Below are 25,958 nucleotides of genomic sequence, written 5' to 3' on the forward strand. Positions count from 1 at the left end.
TTTTCATGACACAGTTAATGTTTAATGCAGCAATTTATAATGGGTATTGGAGAACGATCCAAATGAGATGTGCATTTGGCTAGTTGTAGGGTCTGGAACATTGTTTCTGGTCAGCTTGGTCTCTGGATAACTGATCCTGTGCTGTAATTTTCCCAGTACCTCAACATGTCTTGTTCTGTAGTAGCATCAGGAAGAGGAATCAGTTATTTAGCCTCTGAGGCTTATTCTTTTTTTTTATTAATTCATGCGATTTGGGCTTCGCTGGCTGGGCCAGCATTTGTTACCCATCCCTAATTGCCCTTGAGAAGGTGGTGGTGAGCTGCCCTCTTGAACCACGGCAGTCCCTGTGGTGTAGGTACATCCACAGTGCTGTTAGGGAGGGAACTCCAGACTTTGACCCAGTGACAGTGAAATAACAGCAATATATTTCCAAGTCAGGATGGTGAGTGGCTTGAAGGGAAACTTGCAGTGGTGTTCCCATGTGTCTGCTGCCCTTGTCCTTCTAGATGGTAGTGGTCGTGGGTTTGGAGGGTGATGTCAAAGGAGCCTTGGTGAGCTTCTGCAGTTCATCTTGTAGATGGTGCCACTGTGTGTTGGTGGTGGAGAGAGTGAATGTTTGTGGATGTGGTGCCAATCAAGTGGGCTGCTTTGTCCTGGATGGTGTCCAGCTGCTCGATTGTTGTTGGAGCTGCACTCATCCAGGCATGTGGAGAGTATTCCTTCACACTCCTGACTTGTATGCCTTGTAGAGGGTGGACAGGCTTTGGGTAGTCAGTGAGTAACTCTCTGCAGTATTCCTAGCCTCTGACCTGCCCTTGTAGCTGCAGTATTTATATGGTTAGTCCGGTTCAATTTCTGGTCAATGATAATCCCAGAATGTTAATAGTGGAGGATTCAGTGATGGTAATGCTATTGAACATCAAGGAGTGATGGTTAGATTGTCTTTTGTTGGAGATGGTCATTATCTGGCACTTGTGTGGTGTGAATGTCACTTGCCACTTTTCAGCTCAAGCCTGGATATTGTCCAGGTCTTGCTGCATTTAAACATGGACTGCTTCAGTATCTGAGGAGTCATGAATGGTGCTGAACATTGTACAATCATCAGTGAACATCCCCACTTCTGACCTTTATGATGGAAGGAGGGTCATTGATGAAGCAGTGGAAGATGGTTGGGCTTAGGACACTACCCTGAGGAACTCCTGCAGTGATGTCCTGGAACTGAGATGATTGACCTCCAACAATCACAATCATCTTCCTAGGTGTGACTCCAACCAGCAGAGAGTTTTCCCCCTGTTTCCCATGACTTCAGTTTTGCTCGGGCTCCTTGATACCACACTCGGTCAAGTACAGCCTTGATGGCAAGGGCAGTCAATCTCACCTTACCACTGGAGTTCAACTCTTTTGTCCATGTTTGAACCAAGGCTGTAATGAGGTCAGGAGCTGAGTGGCCCTGGCAGAACCCAAACTGAGCGTCAGTGAGCAGGTTATTGCAAACCAAGTGCAGCTTCCATCACTTTACTGACGATTGAGAGCAGACTGATGGGATGGTAATTAACCAGGTTAGATTTGTCCTGCTGTTTGTACCAGTGTTGTAGCTGTACTGGAACAGCTTGGCTAGGGATGCAGCAAGTTCTGGAGCACAAGTCTTCAGTACTATTGCCGGAATATTGTCAGGGCCCATAGCCTTTGCAATATCCAGTGCCTTCAGCCGTTTCTTGATATCACATGGAGTGAATCAAATTGGCTGAAGACTGGCAGCTATGATGCTGGGGATCTCCAGAGGAGGCCGAGTTGGATCATCCAATCGGCACTTCTGGCTGAAGATTTTTTGCAAATGCTTCAGCCTTAGCTTTTGCACTATGTGCTGGGCTCCCCCATCATTGAGGTTGGGATGTTTGTGGAGTCTCATCCTCCTCCAGTGAGTTGTTTAATTGTCCACCACCATTCATGTCTGGGTGTGGCAGGTCTGCACAGCTTAGATCTGATATGCTGGTTGTGGAATCACTTAACTTCAATCACTTACTGCTTAGGACTATTTGCGTGCCAAACAGCATGTGTTATAGCTTCACCAGGTTGACACCTCATTTTTAGGTATGCCTGGTGCTGTTCCTGGCATGACCTCCTGCATTTTTCATTGAACCAGGGTTGATCCCTTGGCTTAGTGGTAAGAATAGAGTGGGGGATATGCCAGCCCACGAGGTTACAAATTGTGGTTGTGTACAGTTCTGCTGCTGATGGCCCACAGCATCTCATGGATGGCCTGTCTTGAGTTGCTAGATCTGTTCGAAATCTATCCCATTTAGTACAGTGGTAGTGCCGCAACACAAAGGAGAGTACCCTTAATGTGAGGATGGGACTTTGTCTCCACAATGTGTGGTGGTCACTCCTACCGATACACTCATAGACATTGAGGTCCCTACCCAGAGTACATTCTGCACCCTTGCTACCCTCAGTGCTTCCTCCAAGTGGTGTTTAGCATGAGGAGCACTGATTCATTAGCTGAGAGGGGGTGGTGGGTGTGGGGGTGCGGTATGGTAATGAGCAGGAGATTTCCTTGCCCATATTTGGCCTGAAGCCATGAAACTTCATGGGATCAGGAGTCGATTTTGAGGACTCGCAGGGCAACTCCCTCCTGACTGTATACCACTGTGCCTGTTGGTGGGACAGGACATAGCTAGGGATTGTGATGGAGGTGTCTGGAACTTGGTCTGCAAGATATGATTATGTCAGGCTGTTGTTGACTAGTCTGTGTGAGAGCTGTCCCAATTTTGGCATAAGCCCCCAGATGTTAGTAAGGATTTTGCTGGGTTGACAGGGCTGAGTTTGCCGTTGTCATTTCCGGTGCCTCGGCCAATGAAACGTCCGGTTTCATTCCTTTTAGGCTTTCTAGCGGTTTGATCCAACTGAGTGACTTGCTAGGCCATTTCGGAGGGCAGTTAAGATCAACCACATTGCTGGAGTCACGTGTAGGCCAGACCAGGTAAGGGTGGCAGATAGTGAAGACTTTAATTCTAGATTTTTATTGAATTCAATTTTCACATCTACTGTAGAGGGATTTGAACCTGGGTCCCAAGAGCAGTACCCCGGGTCTCTGGATTACTAACCCAATGAAAATACCACGACCCCACCATTTCCCATGGCGCTGTATTTCAGATAAATTGTGCCTTATCTGTGCCTAACTCTGTTTTCCCAACTATCCTTTGTCTCTTGACACTCTTGCCAAACAAATATCTATCAGACTTGAATGCTCCAGCATCTACAGCCATTTGTTTGGGGGGGTGGGGAAGATTTATTCTACAAATGGAAACATTTGGCGGAATTTTCCTGGAATTGCACTAAGTGCGGTAGCGGGCGCGTAAAATGGAATCTTAACTGCTGTCGAAAATGGCGGGTTTTCACACCGTTTTGTCCCGAGCCGCCTCATTATGTATTCGCTCCCACAAAAAATGCCGTTTTCATGGCGAGCGGGCTCATTTACCCGCCCGCCATCACCCCGCTGTTGCATCACGCCGGCCGCCATCTTTAAAAGGCAGCCACCGGCAAAGCGCTCATCGCTACCAGCTCACCACCGCTGCCCAGGAGACACGGCCAGCAAAGGATAAAAGACTGCAGCCACCCCCCCACCCTCACCCGCTTCAACGACGGGCCCTTGAGCGGCTGCTGGATGCTGTGGAGGCTGCTGGGATGTGCTCTACCCCCCCCGCTCTGGCCACAGGATGGGCAGCAAAGTCACCAACCCGGCTTGGGAGGCGGTGGCAGTGGCAGTGGTGGTCAGCGCAAATGCCCTGCAGAGGAGGACAGACACCCAGCGCCGCTAGAGGATGAATGATCTCCTCCATTCCGCCAGGGTAAGTCACTCTTCTCATCACTCCCAACTCACACACTCGCAAACCCATCACACACCCACAGGGCCCTCACTCACTGCCAGTGCATGGGGCATCACCATTCACTCTCTCACACTCACCGTCATTGTCCTCATCCTGTCCATGGGACCACTCACCATCCACACAGGCCAGGCACGCTTATCATCTGGCCCAGCAGGTGTCCTGATACAATCTCTCCATCTCTATCCATGCAGGACAAACTGGCTCACAACAGGAGGGAGAGGTTGCAGACAGGTGGAGGGATGTCCGAGATCAAAGTTCTGACAGAATTCGAAAACACTGTCATCCAGCTGGCCGACGATGACCGGTGAGGTTGGCGCTGCTCAACCAAGTGAGGATCCAGCAGTGCAACATCCATCAGACAACCATGCTGTGAGTGATGTGTCCTCTTTCACAGGCCACTGCCAGGCACTAATTATCTCCCCTTGCTTTCACAGGCACATCTGGAAAACAACCGATAGAGCCCCCGGCCCAGGGCCTCCAATCAAGCCCCGAAGAAACCTCTGAAGAGGAATCTGAAGTCCCATCACAGCGCTCACCCACACCCTCCACCAACGCAGAGACACACACCTCGCTGAGGCCTAACTTTAGAGTAGCCTCGGGGTCACAATCTGGTGAGCACATCGCACTGTCTGATCCACAGCAGGCAGAGGCAGGGACTTCCCAGGTCCCCGGCACTCGGAGGGCTGCTGGAGGCCAGAATGTTGCTGAGTCTGAGTCAGATGAGGAGCCTCTGGACTCGGTCATGTCACAGTTGCTGGAGCTGCAAAGGCAAGCTCGGGAACATCAGGAAGGGATGTCCTTGGCACTCCTGAGATTGCAAGGCACGATGGAGGAGTCCGTCCATCTTCAGACTGAAATGATAGCTCCGGCATTGCAACGCACCGAGGTCAACACCGGCAGGATGGCGGCCGCCATGGAAACCTTGGTTCAGGATGTCACTCCTGCACTGCTGCGCGGGCTGAACTCCATCGCTGATGCCATAGTTGGCCTCCAACAGTGTGTACGTGCGAAGGGTGCTGAGCAGCTCGATCTCACTCCAGCTACTCCTTCCACTCAAGGAGTCAGCCAGGGACCCTCGGGCACCCATAGGGAGGAGGATCAGCGGGTGCACGCTCCGGGGCCATCCACCCAGGTGACTCTGGGAGTGACCGGCCCATCTGACTCCCCTCTTCCTGTGACCTTCGCAGCTCCAGCTCCACAGGCCGAGGAGGGTGCCACTGCCACACAGCAGGACCCCGAAAGCAGGCCGGGGCCCTCCAAGTCTGGACCTCCAGAGGACGCCTGCCAAAGTCATCACAGACAGGACGTCACAGTCAGCAGGCTGCCTCCACCTCCACTGTGGATGTCCAGAGAGCACTAAGACATAGCGGCAGGGTAAGGACAGTTAGGTAAAAGTAGTTGCACACCCTGGGCACAGGCGTTGATCACTTGTACATACTGTTCATTATTGCGAATGAACTCCTAAGAATATCTCCCTGCCTGTGGCTCCTTGTTCTGATGAGCAGTGTTTGTGTCACTCAGATGTGAAACCTTTCTGCCCAAAATAAAAGGCAGGTGTCTCAGTCCAGGGCCTCTTCCCTGTGTCTGTGCAGCCTTCAGACCACAGTGATGGTCCAGCCTCACACTCCCTGGACACATTACTGCACCTCAGCAGTGCTGGTCATTGCTGCCAGAATGTAGTGGGCAGGTGTCACAGAGTTCCCTCGTTCTCTCTGTGTGCTCTCAGCACCTTTAAGGTGGAGCTGTCCCCATCACACCAGCATCTGTGACCAGTAATGCTGTGCACCAGCTCCTGAAGGGCTGAGGTGCTGAAGGCGGACACAGCATCAGGTGCATCTGAAGTTTCATGGCTGCCTCTGAGATGACCCCGATCATGGAGCGCAAGCGAGCAGCCCTCGGCCAGTCAGGAGTCAGACATTCTCAGAGGCCGTGTGAAGATCTATGGAGTGTCCTCACTTCATGTTGTCATCATCATCCTGTGATCGAGCGATTGTCAGGGCCTCCACTGCATCTCCATGTCAGGAGCATTCTCACAGTGGGTATTGGCGCTGCCATAAGCCAGACTGGAGTCAAACGTTCACAACTGCGATGTGAGGATCTATGGGGACACCTCACTGCATGTTGTCATCATCCCCCACAAATCTGGCAGTTATGAGGGCCTCCCGAGTGCACCTGCCTCATCCAGCCAGTGCGAGAGCCTCATCCCCGTCGTTGTCAACACTGAGGACCCCCTCACCCTCACACCCATCGATGGCATCCTCATCAGACCTCCAGTTCCTCCCCTCGTTGCAGTGCCAGGTTGTAAAGGGCACAGCGGTCAATGACGATGCGTGACGCCCTCTGTGGACTGTATTGCAGGGCTTCACCAGACTGGTCCAGGCACCGGAACCACCTGATGGTCTGCTCCACCAAGTTGCGAGTTGCTGCATGAGCCTTATTATAGTGTCGCTCTGCTGCAGTCTGAGGCCGCTGCACGGGCGTCATCAGCCACAGCCTCTGTGGGTAGCATTTGTCCCTAAAGGGCCAACCCTGCAGCCTTCCTCGAACACTCCCTGGAAACCGTTTGCATACCTGCAAGATGTGTTTCTGGTGGTCACATACCAGCTGCATGTTCAGTGAATGGAAACCCTTGCGGTTGGTGAATTTCACTGAGTGTAGCGATGGAGACCTGAACGGCACCTCGATTGCCTGTGTGTGGGATGTAGCGCCAGGGCAGCACTTGATGACCCCCCTCCCCCCTCTCCCCTGCAGGAGCCCCCTCTGGGACTAGGCATTAGTTGACCCAACCCCCCCCCCCCCCACCCCCGGCGCCCCTGAGCCTGTAAATAACAGGCGAGCTGTGGCGAACGCTGCTGCTCACTCACCTCAGTTCCCCCAAAGTGAAGGCCGCCAAGTGCAGGTTGCCTGTGTGCTGTTGTGAAACACGTCGGCTTTCCCACCGCCGTGGACAGACGTACTGGCGGGGTTCCAAGAGCCTGGCGGGATGCCTTTTAACTTATACGCTAATGTATTGCAATTAGCTCCCTGCCAACCAATGGCAGGAAGTGCAGCCTGCCAACGGTGGACTGAGCGGACAATCATGCCCGCCACTGGTGGGTACGGAAAATTCCACCCATCGTCAAACACCAGCAAACACATTTATTTTTGGATTTAGATAATCAGTTGGTAGTACTGAACCTGAGTATTGCTGAAAGAAAGAGACATGCTGTCGAAGGTTTTCATTTTGCGATCATCAGGACAGCTGTGCAAGATAAACCAACAGTGTAGGGAACAACAATTTATACTGCAAGAGAAGAGAGTGCTGATTGGTTGGCCAGTGGACTCTGGTAGAGATGTTGCTGAGGGGAATGCAGCAGAGAACATTTAACTGTTAACTGCCATGCTTTTGTTTCAAATTCAAACTAAGCACATCGACTGTGGTCAAGGCATTGCCCTGGGCAATGATCCAGGGAATGGCGGTCCCCCAAGTTTTTTGTTTAGTTGAGAAAGGTACAATGCATGGACATGCTCCTTCTGTCTGCGAAGGACAGGGCCCTGTGTGTGAATGGATGTGGTTTCTAGCATGTATACATGCCTTAACCAATCAGGGTTGACTTGCCAGGTTTGAAATTGAAACAAAAGCTGGGCAGTTAACTGTCCTCTGCTGCATTCTTCATGGCAATGCCTCTACCAATCAGAGCTCACTTGCCAATCAATCAGCTCTCTCTTCTCACGCAGTATAAATTATTGTTCCCTTTACTGATTTGTCATGCGTAGCTGCGCTGATGAGTGCAAGGTGAAAAGCTTCGATAGCATGTCTCCTTTTTCAGCAATGCTTAATTTTTGGATTTTTCTAAGGTTGAGGTTATTAATATATTGCCCCTTCAACAGTAAATAGGTAGAAAACATTCAGTCTCTCTACTTGTGCATGTTTTTCAGCCAATGTAATAGTGGGAGGGTGAGAATAAATCCCTCAACAAGGCGGAAGAAAAGACCATCAGCCATGGTCTACATTTTTATAAAAGCTTTCTTATGGTATATGTTTGTAACTGTAGGGTGAAGTAAAGTTTGGCATACTCAGTCATGGTGGAACAGCTTGGCATTGTCATCTAGACTTTTTTTTTTATTGGGACATGACATCACTGGCAAGGCCAGCATTTGTTGCCCATCCCTAATTGCCCTTGAACTGAGTGCCTGGCTGCACCATTTCAGAGGGGCATTTAAGAGTCAACAACGTTGCTGTGGGTCTGGAGTCACATGTAGGGCCAGACCAGGTAAGGATGGCAGATTTCCTTCCCTAAATGACATTAATGAACCAGATGGGTTTTTAACGACAATAGTTTCATGGTCAGCATGACTGAGACCAGCTTTTCAATTCCAGATTATTAATTGAATTTAATTTCCACCATCTCCTCTTGTGGAATTTGAACCCATGTCCCCAGAGAATTAGCCTGAGCCTCTGGATTACTAGTCCAGTGACATTACCACTACGCCACCGTCTTCCTGATCATGGAGCGTAGCTACTTGGGTAAGGTTCTGGAGTGTTGCCAGTGACTATGAAACTATAGTCCAGGATGTATCAATGTCAGTTCATTGAAAGGGAGAAAATATGCCAGACAGTTACATTAACAGCATTGCATAACTCATGCCTTTCAGTTTAGACACAGCTACTAGTAAAGGTGCTATAGAATGTAAGAGTAATGCATGGTGGTCATGAATAGGCCTATTACCTGGGCCCAACTCAATATTCTGGAGAAAATAATAATGGATTTGCGCTAATGTTGTCCTGATGTTGGTGTGTAGATCTTGCTTGAAGAAATACATGTGAACTGGCCTTGTTCTCCCCACATCTGTATATAGTGATATAGATTTACAGTTCATCTTGCTTCCTTGGCACACTGCTGCTGTGCTGTCACAAGCTGTTCATAAAACCGTTAAAGATTTTCAATGCCTTTTGCAATCTGTTTGTTACCTATTAACAATACTTACCGTCAGCTGTAACCAGCATCTGAAAAGTGTTTATACTCGGGCAAGTTAGCTGGATTCAGCTCGGCAAATTGGCAGTTGTCTGCATGTAAAATCCTTTGTTTCTAAGTGAAACTGGCCTGTTTCGTGGTAGGCTTATCGGTTTGTCTTTTATATAGTCCTAACTTTCTCCTTTCTGTTCAGTCCCCCACAACCCACACTACCCCCCGAGGGTGGGAGGGATCAGGCTGGGGAAAGCTGACACTTGTCAGTCAGGCTGCTAGGTGGGAAGGTTCCCATCTCTTGAGGGAAAACCAGGAAAACTTGGGAAATGTCTGGTACTAGTCTGCACTGGCCTTGTATAACCTTAAAATGGAATTCCCAGTTTGGACCAGTGCCAGCCATTTTCAAATTTTGCTGTTTTTTTTTCCCTTTTGGGCACATTCTCAACCTGTTTTTCCTTCCTTTCATCCTTGCCCTTTAGAAGCCCCTTCAAAACTCATGAACCAATTCCCCGAGGAAGACCCTGATTTGAATGCCAGTCAAATCTGAAATTTGAACCTGAGTCTCCAGCTTGGGAGCCCAGCATTCTAATATAGTAGATACCGCCCAACTCTTAAGCAAATCCTTCATTGAAATGTTTTATGCTGTTGTTTTCTGCAGTGTTTGATGTCCCATCACAGTCTGAAATATGAGCACATCTGTCAACAGGAGTATTAACACAATCCCATCTACTGTTTGAGACATTCTCTTGAATTTAAGGTATAAAGGCAATCATTCTTTTTAATTTGTATATATTACAGACAAACACAGTGGGATAGTTATGTAGTGCAGTGTGAAATGAATCAGGGAAGCAGTCAAATGTACTGTTTTCTGATTCACTTTTTCAACTTTAATGTTTAAGAATTTAATTTATATTCCTGAGGAATAAATTCCATTTATCCTTCAAGATGATGACCTGATTGCTACCAATGCCACCATTGCAACTTTCTGGGATAGAAGTGAATACTTGTCATTAAATGCATTATTTATTAACATGTCTATTCCGACCACTTACTTTGTGAGGCCCATACACATCAAAGAGAAATATGGACATACGGAACGTGCCACATTTCTGCAAAAAATTACAGCAAGAACGACTGTCCTGAGAATGGTAAGCCAATCGTTTTTCTCTTTGTTCTAGTCATAGATTGGAAAGATGGAAGAAGACAAAAGTATGCTCGCAGTGGTCGCCCATCAAATACTCCATCCCCATATCAAGGTAAATACTTGTGTTGGAGTATGCGCATGTGTGTGTGTGCACGTGTGTGTGTGTTTCCCTGCCCTTACTGTATTTCCCATACTTTCAAGCAACTTGTACACAAGATAAGAATTCACCACTCCATTTAACACTCATTGGGTTATTTAATTTTCTGAGGGAGAAATTAGCTTAAGTATAATATTAAAGAACAGCATTGCATAGGATGATGTATTGGTGTTGTGGGCTCCGTAATTTTTTTTTCAACTTATTTTAAACCATTGAAGAGTAAAGACCATTTAAATTCGGGACTTTTGATATCAGGATGTTCGTTGCTGGCTCCCATTAATTGCAATATGGTTGATATGTACACAATCTGATTGAAATCAACTTAAATATCACTCCGTCTCTGTCTCCCTCTATCTCTGTGTGTGTGTGTGTGTCTCTCTCCCTCCCTCTCTCCTTCTCCATCTCCCTCTCTCCCTTGCCCCCTCTCCCTCTCTCTCTCTACCTACCCCTGCCTATCTCTCTGTCTGTCTGTGTGTCTCTCTCTCTCTCTCTCTCTCTCACTGTCTCTCTCTCTCACTGTCTCTCTCTCTCTCTCACTGTCTCTCTCTCTCTCTCACTGTCTCTCTCTCTCTCACTGTCTCTCTCTCTCTCACTGTCTCTCTCTCTCTCTCTCACTGTCTCTCTCTCTCACTGTCTCTCTCTCTCTCACTGTCTCTCTCTCTCTCACTGTCTCTCTCTCTCTCACTGTCTGTCTCTCTCTCTCACTGTCTGTCTCTCTCTCTCACTGTCTGTCTCTCTCTCTCACTGTCTGTCTCTCTCTCTCACTGTCTGTCTCTCTCTCTCACTGTCTGTCTCTCTCTCTCTCTCTCTCTCTCTCACTGTCTCTCTCTCTCTCTCTCTCTCACTGTCTGTCTCTCTCTCTCTCTCACTGTCTGTCTCTCTCTCTCTCTCTCACTGTCTGTCTCTCTCTCTCTCTCTCACTGTCTGTCTCTCTGTCTCTCTCTCTTACTGTCTGTCTCTCTGTCTCTCTCTCTTACTGTCTGTCTCTCTCTCTTACTGTCTGTCTCTCTCTCTCTCTCTGTCTCTCTCTCTCTCTCTCTCTCACTGTCTGTCTCTCTCTCTCTCTCTCTCTCACTGTCTGTCTCTGTCTCTCTCTCTCTCTCTCTCTCTCACTGTCTGTCTCTGTCTCTCTCTCTCTCTCTCTCACTGTCTGTCTCTGTCTCTCTCTCTCTCTCTCACTGTCTGTCTCTGTCTCTCTCTCTCTCTCTCTCTCTCTCACTGTCTGTCTCTGTCTGTCTGTCTCTCTCTCTCTCTCTCTCTCTCACTGTCTCCCTCTTGCACCCTTTCTCTTTCTTCTCTCTCTGTCCCCTCTGTCTCTCCTTCCCCCTCTGTTTCTCAGCGATGGTGGAATTTAAATTCAATTAATAAAATCTGGAATTGAAAGCTAGTTTCAGTAAACACCCATCTGGTTAACTAATGTCCTTTTAAGGAAGAAAATCTGCCATCCTTACTTGGTCTTTCCTACATGTGACTCCAGATCCACAGTAATGACTCTTAACTGCTCTCTGAAATGGAAAAGCAAGCCAATCAATTCAAGGGGAGGGGGTGGTGGGATGACATTATGGGAGGGTGAAAATTGCTGCTTCTGCCAGCAATATCCTCATCCCATGAAATAATTTTTTTTTAAATCAGTACCTCACCTTCAGTGCTATTAAGCTTGATTCCTTAACTTCTCACTTTAAAAAGTAGGTGCACTAATCCTTATTAGAAATTTACAAGGCAGATTGTTGGTGCCCATTAAGGTTTATGCTTTTTTTTTAATGGATCATGGGAATGGGGAAATATAACCTAAGGTTTGTTGTAATGTTATATATGCGCATGTTTGCTGTTATAACTATTTTGCCTGTTGAGGATTTATTTGAGTGATTTAATTTGAGTTGCTTAAGTTGCTTGGAGAGTGGTGAAGATAATTGCATATTTAGTGAGTTGAGGGAAAGAGGGTAAGATTGAAAGATTTGGCTTGGTATTGAATTCCGTAGGTTTTTAGGATATGGTTTGATTTCAAACCAATTTCTAATTTTTCTCATTTTCTAGGCAACATACCTTGAATCATCATCTGAAGTCTAACTAATGTTGACTTCCTAATTTTTTTCATTCAGAGGATGTGAGTTTCGCTGGCTGGGCCAGCATTTATTACCCATCCCTGACTGCCCTTGAGAAGGTGGCGGTGAGCTGCCTTCTTGAACCGCTGCAGTCCGTGAGGTGTAGAGTACACCCACAGTGCTGTTAGGGAGGGAGTTCCAGGATTTTGACCCAGTGACAGTGAAGGAACGGTGATTATATTCCCAAGTCAGGATGGTGAGTGACTTGGAGGGGAACTTCCATGTGGTGGTGGTGTTCCGATGTACCTGCTGTCCTTGTCCTTCTGGATGGTAGTGGCCGTGAGCTTGGAACGTGTTGTTTAAGGAGCTTTGGTGTGTTTTGGCAGTGCATCTTGTAGATGGACTATCATAGCAACTTTCATTTATATAGTGCCTTACTGAAGAAAGGTTTCCGCTGATGAGTGTTCAGCTGAATGAAGAGCTGTATGTGAAGTGTTTGAGGCAAATGGTTATGATGGCCAAGTGGTGAACTCTATAAGCCTAATAGTGAGCTGGATTTTCAGATTGCTGCCAAAATCTGGTCTGTTTAAACAAACATACAAACAAGTCATGAATCAGTTTGAACAGCAATCTCAATGTCATAGTGCCAATTGGGCATTGATTCAGCAAGAAAGCAATTGTTATATTTGAATTTCCTTTTTAAATTTGAAAAATTTGATGAGACGGGAGCGGAATTGATACTGGACTGTAATGAACATTTAACACTGAGGTTAAATGTATGGTATGGCTGGTTGTTAAAGCTTTTACAATTCTTGGGCTTCTACTTGCCATGCTACTAATTTATCTTGAACTCACAATTAGAGTTTTATGTGCAGTTTGCTGTCAAGGATTCATGCACTCATGCTATTGATGTGATGACTTGATGATGTTTTACTGTCTGAGGTGATTACAGGCCAGCAATGTTTTCTTTCCGTAGATTCTGATCTTTTTTTAACCTATTGTGTAGTTGGTAATGTATAATATTTTATTTTTACCCTTTACTCAGTTCCTTTTTCTTTCATTCGCTTTTCCTTTTTATTTAAAAAGCTCTTGTAAAATGGGTCTATGTAACTGCTTGTCTCCAATGTTCCCAGCTCCATCAGTAGTATCCCCACCTCTTTCCTTTCATGTTTATACGTTAGTACTATCTTTTCTGGACCTGTTCTCTCCACTCTTGACTATTGTGCCAGTGTCGCTGGCAAGGGATGTTTGCCAGAACACCTGCATATTGAAGTGTAACCCAACCTCCTGTATTAGCGAGCAGCATTTCAGTTCCTGCATAGCACCAGAGGGATGTCACCAGCAGTTTATGGTCATTGTTGCTTGTAGCAGAAAATTAACAGCTGCAGCATCGATGAGTTGGATTTGTACAAAGAGAGAGCAAAACAGAGTGAAAGGTCATCGATCTGAAACATTAACTCTGATTCTGTCTCCACAGATGCAACCCAACCTGCTGAATATTTCCAGCATTTTCTATTTTTACTTCTGAACTCCGGCATCTGCGGCATTTTGCTTTTGGGCAATTTTTATTGATAAAGCACCTTTAACATAATAAGACAAACCCAAGGCACTTCACAGGGGCATTATAAAGCAAAATAAGACACCCAGCCTCATAAAGAGCCATTTGGTCAGATGACCAAAGGCTTGGTCAAAGTGATAAATTTTCAGGAGTATCTTAATGGGGGAAAGTGAGGTGGAGAGGTGTAGGGAGCGAATCCCAGAGCTTAGGATCCAAACAGCTGAATGCGCAGCTGCCAACGATGGAGTGATTAAAATCGGATTGGCAAGGGGCCAGAACTGGATGAGTGCAGATATCTCGAAGCTTGTGGGCCTGGAGGAGTTTACAGAGATGGGGAGAACTGAGGCCGTGGAGTGATTTGAAAACGCGGATGAGAATTTAACATCGCGGTGTTACTTGACCGGGAAGCAATCCAGGGCCGGGATTTTCCGGCCCCCGTCGTGGGTGAGGTGACGCCACAGCAAGAAGTCCATTGACTTGTGGCGGGACCCAGAGGATCCCGGCGGTGGGTGGGGCAAATCCTGCCCTAGGCCAGCGAACAGACTTGACAATTTTTGTCTAGTATTTGTTTTCTGTATGTCAACCCTATAGTGTGAACTTTGCTGGCAGTCAGTACACCGATTTGAAGTTAATATTTTGGAGCCAGCCCTTCCAGGACTTGAGCCTTCCATTTTTTTTCTTTTTCCAAAAAAGATCATCGTTGTGCTGCTTTAATTATAATTGTTACTTTGGAGTCGTCCCTGTCTTTTTTTTTTTGCCATTTACCCCCTCCCTGTACTAGTTTGTTTGTGAAATCAGCAAGGGGTTAGTGAAGTGAATAGGAAGAGCTGTTTGCATTTGGTAAAATTAATATCATTATTCCCTTCCTTTCTTAACCTGACTCCCTGTTTTTGTACTTGGAATTTAGTAAGTGTCAGAGTGGAATTGGTTTTTTTTTTTCCCAGAAGGTGCTGTGTGGCTTGGTTTGCAAGGAGACAGGCATTTTTCATGCATGAAATAGGGCATTTAATGAGTCATTTACACAAACTGAAACTGATTAAAAACTGGGCAAAGGGTTGCACTTGGGATATCTTTATTGTAGAGCAGTAATAACTCCCTGAAGTCTCTCTGAAGTGTTGACATTGTAACTGGATGGAGTTATTGTGAATAATTGCTGAAGTTCTTTCATCTTCTGCAAACAACAGATTAGATTTCACCAAGTGCTCAAGAGCCTCGAATCCAGTTTGGCCAAGTTAGACGTTGCTCCTGAAATTGACACTCAATTGTCCAAATGATATGAAGTTGGAATCGAAATTTCTTTCAGAAGTGCTTTAGCCAGTTTTGCGGAGCGATTGCAGTGCTTTTAATACCTGGAACTGGACAGAGGCAGATTTTCTTTTTCTTGAAGGTTGAGTTTAATTCAAATTAAATTAAATGGTCTTAGCCCTGATTTGATTGATTGGTTTGGACTTGGTAACTAATTCACAGTTCAACTTCTTTTGGACCAAGAACACATGCAGCTTGACTTTGTGGAGTTGCTGCAAAGTGAGATGTTTTTAATTGGCTGCTGTAAATGCTCAGCGTGAACCTCTTGCCCTTTCTATGCGGGGAAGAGCAGCCCAATACTCTGGCTTGTCATCTAATACCCCAGTCTAGTTCTGGCCATTATACTTTGGGAGCGATGTCAGGGTGCAGAGGAGATTTACCAGACTGGTTCATGGTATGAAGGATTTTAGCTACAAGGTTAGGTTGGAGAAGCTGGGGTTATACACCTTGGAGAAAAGTAGGTTGAGGGAAGATTTGGTAGAGATTTACAGGATTATGACAGGTTTAGATAAGGTGGACAAAGAAAAGTTACTCCCATTAGTTGACAACATAAGGGCTAGGGCACACAGATTCAAGGCTTTGTACAAGAGCCCTTATAGAGGGGGATGTGTAGAAAAACTTGTTTACGTAGCGAGTGGTAATGTAATGTCCTAAACTCGCTGTCAATGACGGCGGTGGAAGTGGGGACAATCAATAGTTTCAAAAGGATATTGAATAGGCACTTGAGGGAAATAAACAAGTATGGCTATGGGGATAGAGCAGGGGAATGGGACTGACTGGATCGCTCTACAGAAAGCTGGCATGGACTCAATGGGCAGAATGGCCTTGCTCTATGCCATTATGACTCTCTGACCCCACAGCTGCAGCAACAGAAATGCGGAAGTTAGAAGTATAACACCAGGGAGAATGCATCCCCATCGCACAAGTTGAACACAGTCTCTTCGGGGTCTGTGCTAAAAGCAAAAATTCTGCTGGATTTTGCACTAAAATATAGTGCTGGACTCGTGCCAGTGTCAGGAAGATTAGTTAGTGCCCAAAAGAAGGCATGAATACACAATTAAGAGATGATGGGTTTAAAAGGGAGAATGTTAATGAATTCTTGGTAACATCTGTGGTATTTCTAATGTGCAGCATATTGTGCCTTCGAGTAATTGAATTTTACAAAAATGCTGGGCATTCACTTCTTGTTGGACAAATGCAGAATGGGTTAATCTAGTTAACTATTGGGAAGAACACTGGGGACCAGGTCATTATTTATGTTGTGCTTTCATAATGGATTTAATGTCTGTGGGTAAGGAAGATTTGCACTTGCTAGCATTTAATTTTTTTTTCATAGCTTTGGAAGCTTGAACAATAAAATAGCCATTGAAGTAAACCTTTGAGCTAATTGTGATGCTTTTGCCCATTATGGACATTCGAGTGCCCTGATTGACTCACCCAGGCTGAGATGTGCTGCTGTTACCAGGAATCTAATAGCTTGTTGAGTAACCACTGATGCCATCACCCAGCTAGCTACTCACTGACTGCAGAAAATCACAATTTTGTGGCAGTGAGCAGCTTGATGTGATGCTTGATTCATCCAAGTGTAACCGTGTAAAAATGAGAGGTCAGTTTTCCTTCCCCCTCCCACCATTTCAGAGGTCCATGCAATAACTTGCATTGGTATAGTGCCTTTAACATCAAACATCCCAAGGTGCTTCACAGGAGCAATTATCAAACCAAATTTGACACTGAGGCACATTTTTTTAAAAAGAAAAACTATTAGGACAAGTGACCAAAAGCTTGGCTGGCCAATGAGCATCTTAAAGGGTGAGAGAGGAGTTCAGGGGGAGAATTCCGTAGTTTTAAGGCATCAACAGTTGAGGGCACGTCCACAACAGTGGGAGTGGTTTAAAACCGGGGATGCACAAGAAGACAGAATTGGTGGAGCAGATATATCTCGGGAAGTTTTAGGGCTGAGGCGGTTGTAGCGATAGGGAGGGTATTTGTAAACAAGGGTGAGAATTTTGAAGTGGGGTTGGTGCCCAGCTGTAGTGCATTCGGGTCTTGATAAAGTTGGAAGTATCAAGTTTTTATTTTGCCTTTTTTTTTTTGAAACCAAATCTGCTTCCTGGTCTGGGAGCTTGAAACCATTCTTAACGCTTCACTTTAATCTGTTGGATATGTGAGGTTGTGCACCTTCAACTGGGCCCTGTTGTGAGGGCATTTATTTTGGTTACAAGCAAGGAACAGCAGTAATTATACTCTGAACGAAAATAGATTATAAAGAATAATAATGTTCAAGAACTGACCGTTTTGAGGAAGTCCTGCTGGCAACCTCCTCTCTCCTGGCGCCTACCCTCCCCGGCATTTCACGCGACGATCAGTTTCTCTGCCAATTTACTCCTTTTTGTGTCTTAATAGGTCTGAAGCAATTTTGTAGTCTTTTTTTAAAACCCAGATGCTTGTCTGCTTCCAACCCTGGGAAACCTGTACTTAGCAGCTCTTCCAAGGTGACATGTGATGTGTCAGCACCCCAAGAGCGTAGATTTGGCCGTGAGGTTTTCCGGTCTTGAATCTCCCTAAATTTACCAAAGAATCTGCCACAGTGATTTCAAAACTATCAGGTGATGAGGAGTTACATTGAAACCTCCACCCATCCCCCTTTCACATTTTATACCCTGTTCTAATTTGTTTTACTTAAAACTTACAACAGTCGCCAATTTTTTTCATCTTGCTCAGCTGCTGGTTATAAGAACTCTTCTCGACTTTGGCCACCCAGTAAGTTTTGGCTACAGTTGCACAGCAGTTCTGTAACGGGGCTATCAATTCAGTGGCCCTGGACTAATGATCCTGAGACACGAGTTCACATCCCACCACAGCAGGCGGGGAATCTTAAGTTCGGTTGTTATATAAATTTGGAATAAAAAGCTAGTATCAGTAATGGTCACATGTCGTAAAAATCCATTAGATTCACCCTTGACCTTTTAGGGAAGGAAATCTTATGAAGGGTCATGAGGACTCGAAACGTCAACTCTTTTCTTCTCCGCCGATGCTGCCAGACCTGCTGAGTTTTTCCAGGTAATTCTGTTTTTGTTTTGGATTTCCAGCATCCGCAGTTTTTTTGTTTTAATCTTATGTCCATACCTGGCCTGGCTTGTAGGTGACTCCAGACCAACATCAAGGTGATTGACTCTTAAATTGCTCTCTGTAATGGCCGAGCGAGCCATTCGGTTGTATTCAAGAAGGCGGCTTATCACATTTTCAAGAGCAAGTAGCTAGCACAATAAATGTGGACTTCCCCACAAATGAATAAGGGAAAAAAAATGACAATCTAAAATGAAGGCTTGTTAATAAATTCCCAACGATTTTGTTTTCTCCCATGAATTCATTTGCACTGAGAATCATCATGGTTCTGCCAACTGACCATCTTTAAGTGCCCATGTTATGAAGAAGCTCACTCTAAGCCAGAAAGGACTCTGCTCCCTTCTGTGCTTTGATTTTTATCTTTAAAATTGAGGTAGAAAAAATGCTATTCATGCTGAAAGTGAGAATAGAGTAATGCTATTTAAATTGAATATTGTGTTGATTATTTATGAGGGACTGTAAGGCCATATCCATTGTAGAAAATATGTTTATTCATTGCAAGGCCTTCTAAAGAGTTCTGTATCATTTCTCTAAGTGAGCTGATATCTGAGAGGTAACCTTTGCACTAGCCTGTGAAACCACTTCTGTCAGTGTTCTGGCTGGAGATCTGAAAGATCAGATCTACGTCCATAATTTACTTCTAGAAAGTAGACATACCTAAACTGCATAAATATTGCTTCCAAAAGTAGGTTATTTTCTTAAGGAGATTTACTAGGGAGGCAGGGACTGTGCTGGTCATTTTTTTTTTTTGAAGCTGCTTTGATTTCAGTACAACGGTGAATTTATTTTCCTCTTTCGTGCTATATAAAATTGGCCAATTGGAAAATGTGTAGGTCATCTTTGAAGATGAATGAATACTAGAGATACAGCGAGAACTATCCTTTTATCAAACTCTACTCAACCCAACACGTTCCAGCCTATAATGCCAGAGTTAACAGTCGAGTTAATCAGTTGGCTGTCTGATCCCTATGTGTTTGCCATTGTGTTGGCTTTTCCCGTAATCTTTTTATAAGGGATTAAAATGAGCATCAAACACTAACCTATACAAGACTGTTGTGCTTTGGAAATAAAAGATCAAGCCTGATAGAAAGCAGCTAGCTGGCTGGCCATTTAAGGAAGTCACCCTTTATTAATAAAGCTGAAAAAGTTTTGTTCATTGGAGTAATGCGCTAAATTATTATTTCATTTTCTTTTGCCATTCTTTAAATTGTAATTTAATTTGTAGAGCTCATAATTAATGAGATGCCCCAATGGTTTTATAATGTACTGTCTGCTGAGAGGATGGTTGTGTTGACATTTCTCCCTTTAACTGAGGCCCGGCATTCTTGTTTGTCTCTGTGTGAGGGAGGACTTTATGATTCTGATCTAATGGGGCTTGTCTGGTTACGTGGGGACATTGAAACCTTTGAATCCTGGTGTTGTCTAACGGCCTTCACTCCACTGGCATCATGTGACTGAGCATCCTCTATTGTTGCTCGTTTATCTGGCCCTCTTAATTCAAAGATGACTAATTCAAATTATTGGATAATTTGAATATTTTTACTCCTTGCAATCAAATTTACTTTGGTTAATTTAAATTACTGGATAATAATTTTTAAGATCAATTAGTTTTCCTGGACATGTATACTTTCTTTCACACTAACTAATTTCAGGTAGTTTCAGAAATTGAAATTTGAAGGATACTTAGGAGGGGAATTTTGCATTTCATCTATGTGAAATATTGTCGCTGACCAGTTATTTGACTGTTGAAATTTACCCTCCTCCACCTGACTAGAAGTAATCATGGTTAGACTGGTTATAATGTACGAGAGAAATAGTTCTGTTGTCAGTGCCCTGACATTTAAATCCCATTTCCCAGTGGTGTCTCTGTGTGGTCTACTTATACCCTTAATTTGGATTTTCATCAAGGATTTTGTCAGTGTACTTCAAGTGGCGTTGCATTTTTAAAAAAATATATAATCAGCAAGCCACCCTTGCATCAGATCTGGTTGCTCAGATTGAATTAATTTTGTCACTGCGTCTGCGAACTTGCGTGACCTATTTTCATTGCTGTCCAGTGTGTGCTCCACGTTCGATCTTTTTAGACCTGTTTTTGGGTAGTGTTTCTATACCAAAAATATGAACAGAATGTGACTATTGAAAGGAGCATTTTTTTTTAAAAAGCTCATTTTCTGACCTTTCTAGACTGTTATTTATAGAAGTTTATTCTGCAGGTATCCCATACCCAGAAAATTGAGCAAAATTTTGGAGTGATAATTTCACAGGGCTCATTGTATCGGACAACAAAAAAGCAGAGGTCTGAAAATGCTGTTACGCACCCAGGCCATAAAAAATCCACTTCCCAGCAATGGGAAAATTAAACACATCTCATTAGGTGTCTACTGTAGTAACATTGATTAGAAAGGAAGGAATACCGTGCATTCCTTTGTGGCTTGGCTAAACATTTCTTGGCGGTTTTTCACACTTGGGTGGTCAAAGGGGATGCGTTGGTGGACCTCCTGTATGATTCGTACCCAAAGAGTCCTTACTTGGTTTTCTTTCCTTCTAAATTCAAATATTGTTCTTAACTGAGACACTCACGTTTATAGCCTTCAACAGGAACCTAATTCACCTTCGCCAATTGAAATCCTTTTTGATTCACCTTTTATGGTCCAAGTAGTTTGATTTATACTTGATATCCACCGCAGTTTATTATTTTACTGGTTCAAGCTGGTAAAACCTTAAATTTCCCTCCTCTTCACTCACTCACTTTTTTTTATTTTCTTTTGAGGAAGAAAATATCAGATTTGAAATGGCTCTCAGAGGGGATATTGTTTTTGAATTTTTAAAATTCATTCATAGGATGTGGGCATCGCTGGCTGGGCCAGCGTTTATTGCCCCTCCTTAATTACCCCCTGAGAAGGTGGTGGTGAGCCGCCATCTTGAACTGCTGCAGCCCATGTGGTGTAGGCGCGTCCACGGTGCTGTTAGGAAGGAAGTTCCAGGATTTTGACCAGCGATAGTGATGGAACAGCGATATAGTTCCAAGTCAGGATTGTTACGATCAAGCAGTTGGTAAAGCTGAGTTATTTTAAAAAAATCCCAGAGGGAAACTTTAAACAACCGTCATAACCTATTTTTTTTTTTGGTATGTTTGAGATGGAACTCTGAATTCAGGAATAAGACCATCAGTTCTTGAGACGTTTTATATCAAAATGCATGAGACATTTATTAATTTACACAAGTTAAACATGGACACATAGCTACAAATTACTGCTATCATAACTTTTAACAAATTCCCAAACTAATCCCCATTAAGGCAACAACAGTCCATAGGCCAGAATTTTTCCCTCGTCGGGTGGGTTTGGCGGGATCAGTCGGGAAGCCAAGCGCCGCCTGCGATCAGCTCCGCTCTGCGATTTCACGCGGGAGGGCCAATTAAAGCCCGCCCTCCGTGGATGGCGAGCGGCAGCGCTCAGCACCATCTGTGCGGGCGGGGGGAGGGAGGAGGGAGAGCTGGCCTGCTGCGCAGTTTACACATGCATGCGAAAGAGCGCTTCAATCTCCCTGAAGCATGGAGCTGCCTCAGGAAGATTGAAGCACTTTTTAAAAAAAATTATTAAAGACAGTAAAAATTTAAAACAAACCATGTTCCCTCATGTGACTCTGCCACGTGAGCTGGGACGTGTTTTTAATTCAAAAATAAAGTTCCCAGCTAATGTTTATTTGCTTTAGGAAACCTCATCCCGCTCGTGGATGAGGTTTCCTAAAGGATGTAAAGGCCGCTTGGCCTTTTCGTCTGCCTGCCAACCGTAAGGTTAGACAGGCAGCATAAATTTGATTTTAATTACCTTATTAACGGCATCGTGAGTGCGCGATGATGTCGGGATGCAAGTCTGATGTCATCGTGTGTCATATTACGCTCTGGCATGTCGGGCGTGCACCCACACGCTGAACGTAAGATCCTGGCCATAGACTTTAAGCAGACACTAGGCAAAGCATTTTCACCATACAAATTCAAAATGAGTTGCTTTCACTTTGGTTCCTTTGCAGACACAGTGGTAGGCTTACAGGCTTTGATGTTACATGCCTCTGCCCTTCACACACAAAACTGCTACCTGTTATACCCAGCACATCTCATTGAATGTAAATTCTCATTGTATCACCAGCCCCTTTGAACTCTCCCTCGTCTAACAATAAAACCCCTTTCATAATACCAGTTTTATTAGTAATATAAACATTGCTTGGTCTCTGCTAGCTAGGTGCCAGATTTCACTCCCCTTCTTGAATGCTCTATTCAACAAAATGCAAACGTACCTCTACTTCTCTGTTTATATCTTAAAACCAGTGTACATCAAAACACCCAGACTGGCTTTAATCCAATTAAGACATACACAGACACGCCCATGGGCAAAACCTCTACTTTCAAAAAAATAATTTCCCGTAACATTATATACATTAATAGCTTCTTGACAGGATGGTGAGCGGCTTAGAGTGGAATTTCCAGGTGGTGGTTTTCCCACGCAACTGCTGCCCTTTATCTTCTAGATGGTAGCGGCCATGGGCTTGGAAGGTGCTATCTAAGGAGCACATTAATCTATCCTGATTACTTAGAAGCTGAAGGGGGTCACCTGACTGTCATGTAAAACACCCAGTAGGGCATATGGGCCTTGATTCGATTGACATGCCTGATTGGTTAACATTGTGACCGGCACAACTCCAAATGTAAATTTTTAATTGCCAGGTTCCTTTTATGAAAGAGTTGTTGCTTTTAATTGATTTGAGCTTCTGCCTGCCTGGCGAGCAAGCTGAAAAAATGAGGATGTGGCAGCTTCAGAAACCGGAAATGTTAGAATTACACAGCTGCTCAGTCAACATCTGTGAAGAAAATGTCATATTCATATAATTTTAGCTTGTCTTTTTTTCTTATGAATAATTGATCTGTGGTTTTTTTTTTCATGGTTTACCGATACGGTACGTTGTTTGCCAGTAATCTTTTATTGTGCAAATAATTAAATATCAAATGGATAAAAGAATGATGTTTTATTTTGATTTATGCAATCCTGCCTTGGATCCAGTAAAGGTAGCACAATATCTCCTTGTTCTCTCCAGCTTCGCTAGGTGGAAAGCTGTAATTTAGATATGTTGAAGGTGATTGCTAAATTCAGTCTCTGCGCACTGTCATTGCTTGTATTCTGTTGACCCTTATGTCTATCGATATGGTTGCTGATAGAAATTCAGTGTCCCTGCTCTTTCTGTCTCCTTCTGACTGGCTTTATTGCTCAACCATACGCCGTTTAGGTGATAGCTGAGTAAACCAGCTTTTTAGAAAGGGACTGGAGGAATGGGTTCCCATTTTTGGCATGAAGGAATTGTGAATGTTTCTGAGCAAACATTTTCCAGCAATCCTGTTGCATGACATCAGGTTTCCACCCAGCCGCCTTGTAAGTGTAGGTTTCTTGGCAGCCCTGGAACAGCTGTTTGTCTTGATATACAACAACCGTGGCAGAAGTTATCCTTGTGCAACAATAAAAATAATGTGCTAATAAGTTGACAAGAACAGAAGTAATCTAGAATACATAATCTTCAATACCATGATTTTGTAATGCACTGTATCCCCTGCTTCAGGCAATATAGCTCAACTGTAAGCCCCCATGCTCCAATGTATTTATCACCATTTTTATAATGTAGGATTAACAGAAGTGAAGTGGCTATGGAAAGGAAAAAGAGAAACAATATATTAGAAATAGATTTGCATCCTGGTGCAATTCCATAATGAGGGCCGTTAGCTCGCATATTCAAGGACAACAACTTTCACTTATTTTATCAGGTTTTTGGTAAGATCTGGTTAAGGGCCAATAACGTTTTGTTTAAAGCAGCCAACATTTGAGATTCAAGACACTTGGCAAGTGAATAAAGTCCTGGGATTCCACAGGTTTTGAACAAACAAAAATAAACAAGGTCAGAAAAGATAAAACCATTTACAACATCTCATTCAGGGTTAGTATGAGGTACTTGGAAATTAACAGTCAAACTGTGGTTGAACAGACTACACCGTACAATACATAGCAAATGTGACTAAGACAGATCCCATGGATTTCTCAGCAAACCACCCCCTCTCCCACCCTCCGTGTCAGTAAACACTGAGTTAAATAATCTCATTAAAATTCTGCCTCCCTCAAGTGGGACTCTAGACTTTCACATGTGAAGATCCAGCCTCTGAATTCCTTCAAAGCCACGACAACTCAGACCGCCTCAACAATTGCACACCTCCCAGGGTTTCAAACTTATCTCCCGAGACTCTGGTCTCTGGCTTAGTGAGCCTGCAACTGCAGAATCTACTCGCTGCTGCAATTTCAGCTCTTTCATAGCCGGCTAGCTTCACTGGGCTGGCCCTGCCCCTGGATTTCAACAAGCTCCAATCTCCCCAGCTACACAAAGCTCTCAGGGCTGCTTCAGAGCCCTGACCCTTACCAACACAGAACCGGTGATCTCCTGCCACCTTCTCAGCTCCCCAGGGCCGCTCCTGAGCATTATCTGCACAGAGCTATCAAACGGCTCCTGAGATTTCCCCAGAGCCCCCCAACTACACAGAGCCAGCTAACAGTAACACTCTTGCTGCCTGGAGCCTCTTTCAGTACAGCCTGCTCTCCCTGCTGCAGGACATGCAGTCCCCCAGCAAACACACAGATAAATTTAAACCCGAGAACTTTCCTAAGCTCCACCCATCTCCACGGCAAAGCCAAAGCAGAAAATGCTGGAAAAACTCAGCAAGCCTGACAGCATCTATGGAGAGAGAAACGGCTAATGTTTCAAGTCCGTGTGACCCTTCAACTCTGAAAAAGGGCCATATGGACTCGAAACATTAACTCGGTTTCTCGCTGCACAGATGCTATCAGGCCTGCTGAGTTTTTCCAACATTTTCTGTCTTTATTTCAGGTTTCCAGCATCCGCAGTATTTTGCTTTTATCCATGTTAAAGTAGCCTTCCAGAACTCACTGACCGCTTTTTAAATCAATTGTAACTCTGACTCCCAAACCAACTCTCAGGGCTGCGTTTCCTTGCAAGCCGTGTAGATACCTCATCTCCAATTTTCCAGCTGAGTAAGCCCACCTGATGATCTTGCCTTTCGATCTTACCTTTCTAGCCATTAACCCTTTAAGTCAACATGGCCCCAACCTTTTAAGTGTAATAGTCTTCAAACTGCTTTAATTGCATTTATCCCATTTTCCACAGTTAAACCTTAACCTTCCCAGAATTAAAAATTACCCCTAAAAATATATTACTATGAATCATGAACTAGCTATTTCAGGCAATATTGGCCCAGATTTTCTGAGCAGCAGCAATGATTGTCGGATAGCTGCTGCGTTTGAAAATCCCGCTGACTCAGCACTGCTGCACATTTTTCCCTGGATCTCCTGAGCCCTGCTGTCAAATAAATGCACAGCATCGTTTGGGCAACTCTGAGCAGAGTCAGGGGGAGACTGGACGTGCCCCCTTTTTTTACAGCACTAGCTGCTGTGTGGTAAATTTAAAGGTCTTGTCTTTGAACGTTAGTAAACGGGTGAAATGGCAGTCGGGTTGGAGTGGTGAAGTTGGGTCGGGTCGGCAGGGGGATATAGAGTTGGGTGCAGTCGGGTGGGGTGGTGTCAGGGGTATAATTTGACAGTCGGAGGGAGTGCGTGGAAGGGATGGTGGTCATGGTGGTCAGTTGTGCAGTTACCCAAGTGTTTTAACCTGTCTAATACTTCCTGGGTAACTATCCAGGTTTGTAATGCGGAACTGTTCAAGGTCGCCGACCCTCAACTCTG

General features: G+C 44.7%; 1 protein-coding gene across 8 annotated transcripts in view; it reads left to right on the plus strand.

Moving 5' to 3' along the window:
• LOC121291578 (polycomb protein SCMH1-like) overlaps positions 1 to 25,958 on the plus strand; it is a 260,181-nt gene that overhangs the window by 61,219 nt on the left and 173,004 nt on the right. For 5 of the 8 annotated variants that reach the window (XM_041212969.1, XM_041212970.1, XM_041212966.1 and 2 more), the window contains exon 4: positions 10,015 to 10,092. The exons of 1 other annotated variant lie outside the window; for it this stretch is intronic. In XM_041212969.1, the coding sequence (XP_041068903.1) occupies positions 10,015 to 10,092 (78 nt within the window). Of the gene's footprint in view, positions 1 to 9,494; positions 9,594 to 10,014; positions 10,093 to 25,958 lie in introns of all 8 variants that reach the window. 2 more of the 8 variants (XM_041212973.1, XM_041212972.1) reach the window with 1 other exon arrangement.

This window comes from Carcharodon carcharias, chromosome 19 (assembly GCF_017639515.1).
Source record: "Carcharodon carcharias isolate sCarCar2 chromosome 19, sCarCar2.pri, whole genome shotgun sequence".
NCBI lineage: Eukaryota > Metazoa > Chordata > Chondrichthyes > Lamniformes > Lamnidae > Carcharodon > Carcharodon carcharias.